This window comes from Alligator sinensis, unplaced genomic scaffold (assembly GCF_000455745.1).
Source record: "Alligator sinensis unplaced genomic scaffold, ASM45574v1 scaffold560_1, whole genome shotgun sequence".
NCBI lineage: Eukaryota > Metazoa > Chordata > Crocodylia > Alligatoridae > Alligator > Alligator sinensis.
The window spans coordinates 6,740,279-6,753,970 of NW_005841837.1; the positions used below are offsets into that span (position 1 = coordinate 6,740,279).

Below are 13,692 nucleotides of genomic sequence, written 5' to 3' on the forward strand. Positions count from 1 at the left end.
GCCTATGCAGGGGGTCAGACTCGATGATCTATTGAGGTCCCTTCTGACCCTAGAATCTATGAATCTATGCCCATAGCGTGCAGGCTGCAGATCGTGGCTCTGGAGCAGGCTGCCCCCATCACAAGATCCCAGCAGCTTCAGAGCAGCCCCCTGCCCTGCTCTGCTGCGCACACTACCGGCATGTCTAAGACTGTGGCAACCCCAACTTGAGCTTTCTGGCTTAGGTGCAGCTGGGGTCTCCATGGAGACCAGCTCAAGCCATGAGGGCAGGGGCTGCTGGGAAATGGAGTCTGGCTCCTGGCCAGTTGGGCCATTTTCCCCACTCCTGCTCCAGTGGATCCTAATGCCCATCTGGAAGGTGATCTGGAGGGCAGTTTGCAGGAGAAAACTCCAGCCCAGGTTTCATCTCTAGCTTCTGCCTTCCTCTTGTGACTCAGAGGGAGATCTCAAAGTAGGGCAGCTTTACCCAGCCTATTCCAAAAAAGGATCAGCTGGAACCAAAAGAAACCCATACACACAAAATGGGCAAGAATTAAATCTGGACATAAACGTACATATTTTGTAACAGACCCAGGATGAAAGAACCTCATAACAGCTAGCTAGACTCCAAGGTTCAGGCAGTAGATGCCAGGAAGAACTAAGACCACTGCACAAAGTTGGAAGTGTGTACAGTTCTGGTCAGCAGTGTTGAAAAGACAAGGACCTTACACTGTGTTTGCCATTCTCAGCTCAGGACATTAAGGTAGCCCTTGTGTAGTGGAAGGTGTTGGTAATGCCAAGTTGCAGGGATTTTGCTTATTGATACTTGGGGCAAGGAAGGAATTTTTTCTCCTTCTGAAACAGGACCGATTTCCAGGGTTTTTTTGCTTTCTCTTGAAGCATTGGCATGTCATTAGAACAACACTATGCTCTCTGGGCACTATGGATTAGAATACATTTCTGATCCAAGGTTAGTTCTTGGGTGACAGGGAGATGACTAGCTGGCTGAGAAGCTAGCCACCATGCCCAAGGCCTGCCATGCCATGAAGGGTGTGTGGAGAGAAGCCAAATTGCCTCAGGCCCTCCTGTCTGTCTGGTCCCTCAGGCCCTCCATATACTCCCCAACTTGGTAAGGGCTACTAAAAGCCACTGCCTCCTTGCTCCAGTGACTGAGATGCTGAGCTCCAGGCATACTGCATGGCCACAACAAATGGACTGAGCCAAGCCATGCAGGGGTCCTCAAAAAAGGACTGCAGGCTGCCTCAGACAGATGACACTCAAGGATGCCCTTTGGCAGGGATAGAAACAGAGATGGGAAAGGAGAGGTGATCATGATCTTTTTGTAGTTATTGTTGTGTTTTGAATGCTCTGTTTCTTTGGCAAGGGACAGTAGGTGGATACACAGATTTGGGGATGTTCATGTACCCAATGAGCATGGGAGATATGGATGTGGAACAGATAGAAAGGGAAGGAGGGGCTGGGTTTGAGCCAGGCACATGGGTGTAGGTAGGAGTGGAAGGTAATAAGAGGTTGGAAGGGGAAAATCGTTTTCTTTTGCAGCTTAGGTAAACATGGGTTGAGAAGGGAGGGTGGGTGGACGGTGGGGAAGCCATCATTGCCAGGGGTATGGCAGGTTGGGGTGGCTTGATATTGAATTTGGGGGGAGTGGGAGCTTAATTTTGTTGCATCTTCTTATGTTGCTGTGCTATTGTGTTTCTATGATATTTTGACTCCTATGGGAAGATGCCCTAAGCCTTTTTTTGGAAAGGCAGACAACTGGGAGAAGTTAGCCTGCTGAGTACTTCCAAGGCCATCCCAGACCTCATCTAGCACCCTCCTAGCAAGACTTGGGCTGTTAACTTTCAGCTTGTGCAGTGTTCATTTCAAAAAGGGTTTGTTATGGATGCAAGAAAGGACATGAGCCACTGTTGAATGCAAGTCCAGTTAATCAATGTAAGAAGAGGGAGAAAACCCGTGAGTGTTAAACTGCGTTAGACAAATGGTTTCTCTGTTAGGTATTCCTAGTGTTCCACGTTCTCAGTTTTTACCAATTTTCACTGATAAATTCCCTGATTTTTTTAAGTCATTCAGTTTTTACTGATTTACACCCATTTTTCAGTTCAAATCCCTGTTAACTGGCACAAGTAGAGAATGGCCCTCTCCCCACTCGTGCCAGTTAACAGGGAATTGAACTGAAAAATGGCTGGTGCTGGTAAGCTAAAAGTGTGGCTGTGCCAGTTACCTGAGGCACAAGTTTCCAGCTGGACGTGGGGGGGATGGTGACGGCAGTCGCATGTGGAGGGGGTGGCAGTGGCTGCATGGGGGCAGGAGTCACTGCCTGGGGGTGTGTGGCTCCTGGCTCTGACCTCGGGCAGGGCAGGACAGGCTGCAGGAATCAGTCCTGGGGCTCCCGGGGCAGCCAGGTCCAAGCTGCACCCATGGCTCTCTGTTACACATACCCCTTTTCTAATAGGTCTGGAGCCTTGCAAAACTTTTGTAGAGGACTGCAAAACTAGTTGAACCGCTGGACTTTTATGAAAGTTCAAAATGTGGTGAGTGTGGAATGAGACCTATACACTCATCTGCCTCTCTATTAGATGCAATCAGCCTTGCTAAGGTTTTTTCAGTCCCCCCACCCTCCTCGGTATTAGCCACCACCCTGTAAAATAAGATATAAGTGTGAAGGGTCTGAAAATACCTTTATTTGACCCCTGTTGTAGTGAATCTCCATTTCAATGAAGAACTCCCAACTGGCAACACATTTCTAGTATTTATTAATTGGGTGCCTGGAAGGGATGGGCACAGACATTCCTTGGTCCATGCCTCCCAGTATTCAGAGCTTGCTGCTTACACCTGGGTGAAGGTGCTGCCAAAGGAATTTCTGGATCTCCTTCCAAGAATGCTCCTGTGCTGCAACATGGGACTGGGCTTCTCCTCCCCATACAACAACACAGGCAAACATGGAGACCCATGAGTGGTAGCAGAATGGTGAGCCTGGGGGCTCAATCAGGTGTCCAGCACCTGGATAACAAAGCATGCTGTAGTTCTTCTTCCCATGCCTCCTCATTCTCTCCATCGCTTCCTCAGCAAATGCTTTGCTGTTGTAGTTCCTGTCATTTTCTCCCACAATGAAGAGGATGTTGGCTTCAGCTTTTTCTATAGGTAGGATGCTTCCCTGACTTGTCTCTGTGCGTATGACCTCAACTATGTCATAGATGTCCAGCTGTCCCATGGACCTATACCGTAAGTGCTCCAATTTGTAAGGGATTGGATTGATGTGTAGATTCCGGTAGCGAAGCGGCGTCCCATTGAGGGCACTGGTCGCATTAATGCAAACTACAGCTTTGATCTTGGGAAGGAATGATGCCATGGCCAGTGCAATCTCAGCACCTTTGCATACTGAGACCAAGCCAATCCCTGTTCCCTCCACCTGGAAACACAGCAGAGAGAAATGGGTTGAGCATGGCATGAATGCACAGTCTGTCAGGAAATTCATTCTCCCTGCCAAGAATCTGAATATGGGATTCAAGTGGTGTACCAATGACAGTGATGCGTACCAGTGGTGTACCACCTAAACACGTATATAGTGTGACAATAAGCCAGGTACCTGTATCTTCACTTGCAAAATTATGGTAAAAGTAGATAAGCATCTGATGGTCTAGGCTGGAAAGAAGAAGTATGCACCCCTGAATTACGCAACACATAATCAAGATTGCACCTACAGGCTGGGCAGGTCATTAGGTATGTGTAGTGGCCAGTTTTTACACATGTATCTGAGGCATTCATGCAGTCAGCATAGGTTCCTGCAATTATGAATATTATTCACAAGCATCCACCTTTCAAAATATACCTTCAGAACACTGAATTCACTTCCTGCATGTGACTGTCATAGTTACATTGGGATTTAATTCCCTGCCGCATCCCCTCTCACTTCCACCCAGACACACACACATCTGCTGCAAATGTGCCACACAGGCTTTGATGACTGGCTCAACCTATTTCTTTATTTGTTCACAAGTTTTAATCTGTATTGCTGGAAGAGTCAAATCATGAGCTCTGTAGTCTTTTTTCCAGCTCTTAACAGGCAATGCTGTGTGGAGTATACAACACAGTCATCTGTGGAGAAGGTCATAGAGAAGATGGCATCTCTCAAAGATCAAACTCAGCAGAAGGAGAACAAAGGGCTGTACACAGCCCTTGCCCTTCTAGGTATAGGTGTGGACTAGCCTGTTGCTGACTGCGGGGAATGTATGAAGGTCCATATAGTTACCACAGTCTTCCAAGGCCTGTTGGCTGTGTCCAGCAGTGGTTGGGCTAGGGGGAAATGAGGATGAGCTTATCTGCGAATGGAATGTACCTTGGGGTGTCTCAAGAGGACGTTGATGGCTTCCTCAAAGTATTCCAGATCCACCTCAGCTAGAATCTCAGGCAGGTCTTCATAACCAAAGTACGCTAGGGCAAGTGCAGCGAAACCACGACTGGCGAGAAGACTGGCTCGAAATTCAATAAGTCCACGCACACCACCAAACAGGTCAATCAGCCCTGGGAAAGGACCTTCTCCTAAGGAGATGAACAAGAAACCAGGGAAGCAAAAAATGAATGATTCTGGCTAAGCTGGGAGTCCTTCCTAATACCTTACAGCTCCACAGGCAGGGGCAGATCAGGGGGTGGGGAAGTGCAGTGGTACAGTCGCAGCCCTCTTTGATTCCTGATCCACCCAAACTTTAAAACCAACTGCCTGGCAGTGGCAGCAGCATTTGTATTCAGGCAGGAGTGAGGGAGTCACCTGACTTCATGGCTCATTATAATCTACCTGATTCCTTCTTAATTCTTCATTCCACAGGTGTTAACGACCCTCTCACCTTTTTAATGGTTTGAATGCTCTACTAATCAATGCACCCTTTCTTCTGTAATTCTGCTGTCTGCTAGCTGCTTTTGGTAACGTAGTTCCTATTTTTCAGGCCTGCAGACTTTCTAACTCTAGCTAAAAACATTAACTCTGGTGTGGAAAATATTAACTCAGATGAACATTAACTCTGGAGTGGAAAATATTAACTCAGATGAACATTAACTCAGGTAAGGGAAAAACTTTCAGTGAAGCACTAGATGCACTGTTAAGATCCTCAAGAAGACTAGATTTTTTTTTACGAACTGGAAAGAGAGATTATATTTAATTCTAATAACTACCAAAGTAATGAAACAACATCTTTTGATTATTTGTTGCCTAGTTTGTTGTGGGTTTTATCCATAATATGTGAAATAGCAGATTAATGCACATTCCAATAAAGTTAAAATTATTTGATTTTAAACCAAATAATATAGCCCTTGGCTCCTAGCATACTAGTAAAGTTTCTAGTTTATTTTTTTAACTGGAGAAAAATGTATTGTTACACGTGATAATGCACCACGTCACCTGCACCCCCTTTTCAAAATCCTAGATTTGTTCATATCCACAGGACTCCACTTTTTCTGTTTTTACACCATGCAGCTGGTTCCCAAGACTGGAGCAAAATTCTTGTATCTACCTGAAACAGCATCAGACAAGTCACCTAGAAAACCCAGGATAAACCCCAGCCTGCTATTGTGAAGCAGAATCCAGCCCAGTTGAAATTTAGTTCCATGTTACACATTCATTCAATGGCTCCATCATGATCCAAATGAAGATCTTCAGGGTTAGAGCATGGCAATGTGCATGACTGAATTTCCAAACAGTTTCTTTAATTAAATAGTGAAACTGTAGTCTAAGAGATTCCCTGTTTGTCCACAGATAAAGTGCAGTGAATGGAGTCCGTGTTACTACCTGGTCATCTTTGGTTTTTCAAATGCTGTTTTTTCCTGCATCTGCTGACCTTGGCCAATAAACTCTCCAAACTTCATCCTGTTTCCCTATTTACATCACTTGCTTTAATCCACCTCCAATCACATAATCCCATCTTCCAAAATGCCTTTATGCCTAAAGGAACACAAGTTGAGTAGTCAGTAAGAGAGTCTTGTACTTGGCTCCCTAGATGGCTCTTCAGCCATAGACAAACAGGGAGCTCCTAACCTATCATAAAACTTTGTAACTTCTAATGTCTTACAGACCCTCCAGCCTTGAAACCCAAAAGCATACTGCTCTACACCGTCACTTTCATCCTGGTGCTTCACAATGCTAAAACATGTGCTTGCACACACACACTTATCTAAGCCACTGTATTCAAACAGTTATACTCTCTGTATGGAAAAACCACCAACAGTTGCATGGCTGTCTGCAGACAGAGAAGTTGTCACTACAATGTGCACAGCTATTCTCAGTTTGTACCACCCTCAGAAACATAAGATAGAGAAAGAGGCACAGGACAGAAGGGAGAACGTATCTAGTTCTCCAGTGTTATCCAGTTATATAGAATTGAAATGAGATAAAAGAGGGCAATTGAGTGAAAACAGCAAGGAAAGTCTGTGAGGAGTTTCTCGGGGTTTTGAACAAATAGACTCTGATCTGTGTAAGTTTGCAGTCCTGGCATGTGTGCATGAGTCTGTGTTGTTTTTATCATAGCTTCTGGAGTTTACTGGCAGGTTAATTTGTGAGCACTGAGAACTTTATGCAAACACTGGCTGATATAATCCAAAAGGAATTTTAAGAACAGCGACAGAAGCACTCTCAGTGGAAATTGCATCCCAAAAGACACACTTATCTAGTGTGTTGTTATTTAGTCAAGCAACAACACTACCCCATGAGACCCATAACTGGTCAGCATAGATCAGGTTTGGAACATTCACAGGAAGCTGCTTGTGGTCAATCTGCTCTTTAGGAGTCCATTGGAGGAGCCATTTGGCAAATATCTTGGCATAACAACCACACTGGGGAAGCTTATGATCAGGGGATAGACCATTCCTGAATAAATAAATAAATAAATAAATCACTGCTGGTGGAATAAATCACTACATAAGGCAAGCTCTAGAATCGAGATGGAGGTCTTTTACCTGGTGGGAGGAAGAGGGCCCCACGCACTCTGCCATCCCTGATCAGGATTCGTTGGACTCCTGGTGCCACATGCCATCTTTCCACAGTCCGGCTTGTCACAGGTTGATCACGGGGTGTGGAAACCAAGTGGAATGAGCTGAACAAATCCAGGCGCACGTGGAATGGACTCTGCATCACATCTCTTTTCATCAACCTGTGAAACATCTTTTCCGGTTTCAAGAACTGGAAGAGACCCAGGGGGCGCATGCCAACATAATCTCCTCCCAGGGCAGCTGTGTGTTCCAGGTCAACCTCGCCAGCCTCATCAGACCTGTAGAAAGCTCTGGACTGGAAGAGCACCCCCTTATCATCTGTCAAAGAGGCCTGGAGGGTCACCAGCTCGGAGGGAGCCAAGCCAGAGACATGGATTTTCACTGGTTCATCAACAAGGGATGTCCTTGGGGTGACTGTGAGCTTGGCCATTGCCAAAGCAGAGCTCTAGTAGGAATAACAAAGAGAGAGGAGACAGAGAAAGTGAAATTGGGAACACTAAACAATTGAACTACAATGTACTGAACTGTGAGACAGTGAGACAAGTGCCTTAGGTTAGATGATCCAGTCCTCCATCTGCTAAAAGGTGGTAGAATTGCGACACCCTGTTGCACAGTAGACTCACAAGTATGTTCCTATCTTAGGACAGTGCTGGCCAAACTTTTTAACAGGTGTGCCACAAAATAAGCACCTAGCCCCCGGTCTGTGGCTCTGTTCCACATGCCCTGCAGATGCACCTGATAGAGTTTGATTCCTGGTGTACCAGAATGGAGACAGGGATCCATGGCTGCAGAAAGAGGAATAGGGGCAGGGCACTGCAGCAAGAGAAGGTGTTACTACCCCTGCCCCCACCAACAGCCTCCACAGCTCTGCTCCAGGGAGTGCTCTCCTCATCCAAGGCTCGCATACCACACACAGCAGCTATACAGGCCACTTGGGACACACATATCAAGGCTGTCCAACCATCTGCCTGGAGCACACTTGGCTACATCCTGACAGGACCAAGCTAAAGACGATCCTCTCCAAATGGCTGGGAAGAGGCATGCTGAGCGAGCAACAGTCACTGTGGGCCCTGGGGCTGCTCCTGAGTCCTTCACTCTTCCAGTGATAGAGGGGAAGACTGGGTGCACCCAGAGGCCATTCCTCTTCCCCCGAGGTGGGCAGTTCAGGACAGACTGGCAGGGAACTGCCTGAGACAGCATCTACCAGTGCTGCAGGCACGAGCCCAGGGGAGGCATCAGCAACACCTTGCTTTTGGCACCTGATATATATGGGAGACCCACGGCGCTCAGCCTCTGGCTGAAGTTATGGTGACCAGGGAGGCTACCACAGCCCATAGGCAGCCAGCCCAACCATGATCCTGGGATGCTGGTAGCACACAGGACGGGCAAATGGCCTGGAGAAGCAATGTGGCCTCAGCCAGGCTCTGGCTGTTGGGATGATCTTGGCATGGGCCTGCTTCCGTTTTTGGGAAGCCCAAGGTGGTGGTGGAGGGGAAGCAAAGGCAGAGAGCAGCTCTGAACCCAGGGAAACAGGAACATAGAGAGCACCAGTGGTGGTTAGGTCAGTGCTGAATAAGGCCCAGACTTTGTCTGCAGCTGGGCGTAGGCTCATTCCAGGCACAGGCACTTACAGAAGGGCAGTGCAATCCCCCAGTCACCCATTCCCTCAGCCTCTGAGGTGCAGGTGGGGTACATGCTGACCTCCCACCCCAGAGAGATGCTGCCTGCAGACGCTCTGCAATGGGATGTGCTTGGGGCTCTTTAAGAGGAGACTGGACAAGTACCTGGCTGGGGTTCAAAAAAGGGAAGAAGGAGGACCCAGGAAATTATAGGCCTGGGTCCTGGGGAAGCTCTTTGAGAAAATTATCTACCTCGGTCCTGGGGAAGCTCTGTGAGAAAATGATCCAAGTGCACATCTGCGAGGGGCAAGCAGGGGAGTGTACGCTTAGGGGCAACCAACATGGGTCCATTCGAGGTAGGTCCTGTCAGACCAACTTGGTGGCCTTCTACGACTAGGTCACAAAATCGTTGGACACAGGTGTCATGGTGAACGTAGTCTTTCTGCACTTTTGTCACTTCGACACTGTCTCTCACCCCATTCTCGTTAAAAAATTAGGAGATTGTGATGTCAATGCCTACACAGTCGGATGGGTCGCCAGTTGGCTGGAGGGTTGCACCCAGAGAGTGGTGCTGGGCGGGTCATTTTCAACCTGGAAGGATGTGGGCAGTGGGGTCCCCCAGGGCTTGGTCCTCGGGCCCGCACTGTTCAACATCTTCATCAGCGATTTGGATGAGGGAGTGAAAAGCACCTTGTTCAAATTCGCAGATGACACTAAAATGTGGCGAGAAGTGGGCACACTAGAAGGGAGGGACAGGCTGCAATTGGATCTGGACAGGTTACAGGGGTGGGCAGATGAGAACAAGATGGGATTCAATACTGACAAGTGCAAGGTGCTGCACCTGGGGAGAAAGAACCAGCAGCATACCTACAGGCTGGGGAACTCCCTTCTCGTCAGCACAGAGGCAGAAAAGGATCTTGGAGTCATTATAGAGTCCAAGATGAACATGGGCCGCCAATGTGGGGACGCGGTCAGGAAGGCTAACTGCACCTTGTCATACATCCACAGATGCATCACGAGCAGGTCCAAGGAGTTGATCCTCCCCCTCTATATGACACTGGTCAGACTGCAGTTGGAGTACTGTGTCCAGTTGTGGGCGCCACACTTCAAGAGGGATGTGGACAGCATCAAGAGGGTCCAGAGGAGGGCCACCCGCATGATCAGGGGGCAGCAAGGCAGGCCCTACGAGCAGAGGCTACGGGACCTGAACCTGTTCAGCCTTCACAAGAGAAGGCTGAGAGGGGATCTGGTGGCTGTCCATAAGCTGGCCAAGGGAAACCAGCAGGCAATGGGAGAGTTCCTGTTCCCCCGAGCACTACCGGGAGTAACGAGGAGTAACGGCCATAAGTTGACAGAGAGTAGATTCAGGCTAGATATCAGGAGGCACTACTTCACAGTCAGGGTGGCTAGGATCTGGAACCAACTTCCAAGGGAAGTGGTGCTGGCTCCTACCCTGGGAGTCTTCAAAGGGAAGCTAGATAATCAACTAGCCGGGGTTGTTTGACCCCAGCATCCTTTTCTGCCCATGGCAGGGAATCGGACTTGATGATCTGCTCAGGTCCCTTCCAACCCTACCTACTATGAAACTATGAACTATGACCCTGGTTCTTTTTCCTGCCTTGGTCATGGGGTCAGACTCGATGATCTAATAGGTCCCTTCTGACCCTAATATCTATGAGTCTATGAGCAGCCAACACAGAGGCAGCATTGAATCAGAGGCCTAATGGGAAGTAGCAGCTTGGAGAAACTCATGACAGACACAGCAGCACAGATGACTGTGGGGGCTGGGGAGTTTTGCAGGCCAGAGGGAATATTTACTGATAGCACCGGGGGCTCATCTGCCAGTTCCCTCCTTGGAAAGTTTTTACTGCCACTACTGTGTAACAGGAGAGCCCCTGGAGTTGTAAGTGCTAAATTTCCCCATGGCTTAGAGCAAAAGTGATTGAGAGTTTACTGAGTAGGGCTAACTATACCTCCTTTAATAGTGCTGCACCTAAACAATTCAGGGACTGGTGCTCTATCAACAGCTTTTACACACAAAGTCAGAGTTCCTATTTGGGCTCTTTCACAACTGAATGTTAACTGCTCACTGATACCTTTGTTTTTATTAAATGTTTGTGTTGTTCCTGAACAGACCCACTAAGGCAGGATCCATATATTAAAGCGAGCTCCTGGGGCAAAACGCTCCCATCACATCTTCCTTCCAAGGCCCCCTTTACAAACATTCATGCATTCAGCCTTGGCACTCTTGTGACAGACAGCGCTATCACTAGGGGCTATTTATGCCACTGCAGGAGGCACTGGTGCACAAGGGGCACTTTAATGTTTGTTACATCCTCCAGGCCAACTCACAGGAGATGCACTAATGCCTGCAAGCACTAACTGTAACCTGTTAAGTTTTTCTTATGTTCCAACTGCACATTTAGTGCCAGCATTAGCATTTCTAGTTCAATGTGCAGCGCACGAAGAATAGAAAACTTACGTGACTCAACCAAAGCCATGCTGCAGAACCAGGGTTAGCACCAAAGCTGCTCCTACCTCGATATCCATGCTCAATCCTAGAAAAGCTGGGAGTTTCCTATGTACTGAACCCTGGAAATGGCACAAAGCCAGAAGGACGGTTCTCAGATTTATATGGGGGAATCGGGGGAGGATAGGGTCACAGGCCAACAGGCTAAAGAGATTGGGAATAGCAAACATTGAGGCAGAGAGCAGCTCAAGGTACATGTGCTCAGAATATGCTCAAGGTACATGTGCTCAGAATATGCATAACAGATGATATACACAACAGACAATAGCATTTACTTAGTAATAAAACCCTTCAGAGACAGATAGCCAGATAACAAACAGAGACATTAACAATGTGAAGCAATACACTGAAGAAACCTTAACTCCGGGCGGGGGGTTGGGGCAGGGGGCTCTCAAATCAGTCTTTAGTCTCACAAAACAGTCAGTTGTTGTGTACCCGATCTCATCTGAGCCCTGCTGCAGCTCCTGAGTCTCAGCATGCAGTCTTGCTGGCTCCTGCTTCTCTCCCTCTCTCCCGCTCTCTCCTCTCTGAGCTGTTTCTCTACGTGCAATTCTGGCTCCCCTTCTACTTCCTTCCTCTTTCCCCCCAGCAACCTGCTGGGAATGGTAGTTCCTGCCACAATGTTCTAGTGCATTGCACCCATTTTGGCAACCTAGACTGACTGCTGGTGCCCAAAGCCAGCACCGGGCTTTCTTTAGAACATTCTTTGTCACACTGATACAGCCACAGTCCTACGGGATGTATTTGATTGATGGCTAGGGACAGAAATTGCACATCAACCGGTGTGATTGGAAACCAGTTCAAATCTGTAACACAACAGAAGTTCAGTGCACATAAACCACTTGCAAAATGGCCAAAACTGGCTTAAGATAAATGAGGATGGATGTACTATCAGACTGAACTAATTGAGGTTAAATTGGTTAATCGAACTTCTGTCCCAGAACCTGTCCACATTCAAGTTAACTCAGTCCCCCAGCATCCTGGGATGCTTTGCACCTCCCTCACAAACCCCTCCTCCTCACAGGATGGGCAGGCTAGCCTTGGCCCAGGCTGTCTGCCCCAGCTGAGCAGGGAAGTGTGCTCTAGCACCCCCCAGCATCTAGCCTGGCATTTCTGGAATCAAAAGTGAATGTCTGTTCACTTGCTTATTGGTTCAATCTATGCAGCATAGACTAACCTGTGAAGATTGAACCAATTCAGCCTTGGACTTTTTGACTGTATGTACTTGGCCCATTTGATCACACAAATCCATACACGGATCATGCACACGCACACATACACACTCCAGAACAAGACAGGTTCCCATGTCCCTTCTCTCTTTCTAATCACAGTGTGTTCCTAGCACCTTTCACCCCCTTCCTCTTCTGTCCTTAGAGGCAGCAGAGGAGCACTGGCCCCCTGCCAAGAAAGGGACAAGTTTCTAAATTTGACATGGAACCAGAGGTAAAACTAGCATTGATTTCAGCACATGTTTTGGCTCCTGGACACCTTAGAAAGTCCCACTCAGAAAACTTCTTGATCATTAGACCCCTGAATGCCTCTCACAAATCTGGCCCTCCACACCCTGCTGCAGCAGACCTGGCATCCAGTTCTTACCTTTGCCCTCCACACTTCACAAACAACTCTGACTCCTGTGTTCAAAATCTCTAAGTCTGATTTGGTCTAATTACAAGTTAAAGCAACTCCTCCTCCCCACAGCATCCCCTGTAAAGCTGTAGTCACGGCAGGCTAGGGGTAGCTCTGCAGTGTCAGGAACGCCCTACATACCTGAGGACTCCCTATTTCTCTGAAAACAGAGCGGGTTGTAAGGCTGCTTCTGAGCTAAAGGGAAAAACGCTGTTGGGACTAGCAGACAAACTCCTCCTATTTGTCCAACCTCCTTTCAATCTTCTCCCTCCTCTTTTCCATAGTCCAATTCCCTCCCTGCCCTCACTTGAACAGAAGAAAAGCAGGAAGCAATAGGGCAAGTAACAAAAAGAGGAGGGTTTCAGCACAGGAAGAAGAAATGTATTGGGTAACAGGATATTGAGAAAGTAACTCTTTCCTTCCTGAGTAGATGCGAGTAGTGATTTTACAGGGAAAAAGACTAAGTTTGAGTTTGAGTTAATGGTCCTGAGATAGTGTTTCAAAGATCAGCAGCGTTATGATCCTCTACGCTTCTGCCAGGGCTGGGAAGCAGAGGAGAGAGAGGGTGAATTTGGAGGACTAGCTACATTTAACCATGAAGTACAAAACACAATTATATATTTAAGCAGTTAATGAACAATCTGTCAGGTTATAGATTGCTATTTGATGGATTATGCATTTGAATAGAATGGTTTGATCTCATTCACAAGTTAGGGTGGGAGGAACGAGTTAAATTAAGATGGATATCTGTTTTCACTAAAGGAAATACAGTATGATTAAAACTTGCTCCTTTGACCTGTGGACAGAGCTGTTGACTAAAATATAACAGAGGATTAGATAAAGAAAGAAAGAAATAGAACAGACATTTAACAATATCAAATTCACATGCTGGAAGAACATCTCAGTAATTTAGCTTTTTTCTCTCATACTTTTTGGTGGGGT

General features: G+C 47.4%; 2 protein-coding genes across 6 annotated transcripts in view; one reads left to right on the forward strand and one right to left on the reverse strand.

Moving 5' to 3' along the window:
* Nucleotides 1–5,718, forward strand: part of ALDOB (aldolase, fructose-bisphosphate B) — a 26,836-nt gene extending 21,118 nt beyond the window's left edge. The window contains exons 10-11 of one of the 2 annotated variants that reach the window (XM_025202927.1): nucleotides 4,941–5,055; nucleotides 5,468–5,718. In XM_025202927.1, coding sequence (XP_025058712.1) covers nucleotides 4,941–5,013 — 73 coding nt within the window. In that variant the 3' untranslated portion in view covers nucleotides 5,014–5,055; nucleotides 5,468–5,718. Of the gene's footprint in view, nucleotides 1–4,940; nucleotides 5,056–5,464 lie in introns of both variants that reach the window. The other variant, XM_025202930.1, reaches the window with a different exon arrangement.
* On the reverse strand, nucleotides 2,285–13,043 carry BAAT (bile acid-CoA:amino acid N-acyltransferase). 4 transcript variants are annotated; one of them, XM_025202922.1, is made up of 4 exons: nucleotides 12,721–12,828; nucleotides 6,943–7,420; nucleotides 4,337–4,539; nucleotides 2,285–3,409 (listed from the first exon to the last, which is right to left on the reverse strand). In XM_025202922.1, the coding sequence occupies exons 2-4, from the start codon at nucleotides 7,403–7,405 to the stop codon at nucleotides 2,813–2,815; spliced, it is 1,263 nt and encodes a 420-aa protein (XP_025058707.1). In that variant the 5' UTR covers nucleotides 7,406–7,420; nucleotides 12,721–12,828; the 3' UTR covers nucleotides 2,285–2,812. The 4 variants fall into 4 exon arrangements, with proteins under 4 accessions (XP_025058707.1, XP_006015543.1, XP_006015541.1 ...); XM_006015481.3 differs by lacking the exon at nucleotides 12,721–12,828 and adding an exon at nucleotides 11,481–11,757; XM_006015479.3 differs by lacking the exon at nucleotides 12,721–12,828 and adding an exon at nucleotides 12,892–13,043 and having other exon boundaries at nucleotides 2,287–3,409.
* Between the last annotated feature and the right edge of the window lie 649 nt (nucleotides 13,044–13,692).

Coding starts and splice junctions, on each gene's coding strand:
- BAAT (XM_025202922.1), bottom strand. CDS start 7,405: ATGGCCAAGCTCACAGTCACCCCAAGGACATCCCTTGTTGATGAACCA. Junction 4,540..6,942: donor GGCCCTCTTCCTCCCACCAG/GTAAAAGACCTC, acceptor TCATCTCCTTAG/GAGAAGGTCCTTTCCCAGGG. Junction 3,410..4,336: donor TCCTCTTGAGACACCCCAAG/GTACATTCCATT, acceptor CTGTGTTTCCAG/GTGGAGGGAACAGGGATTGG.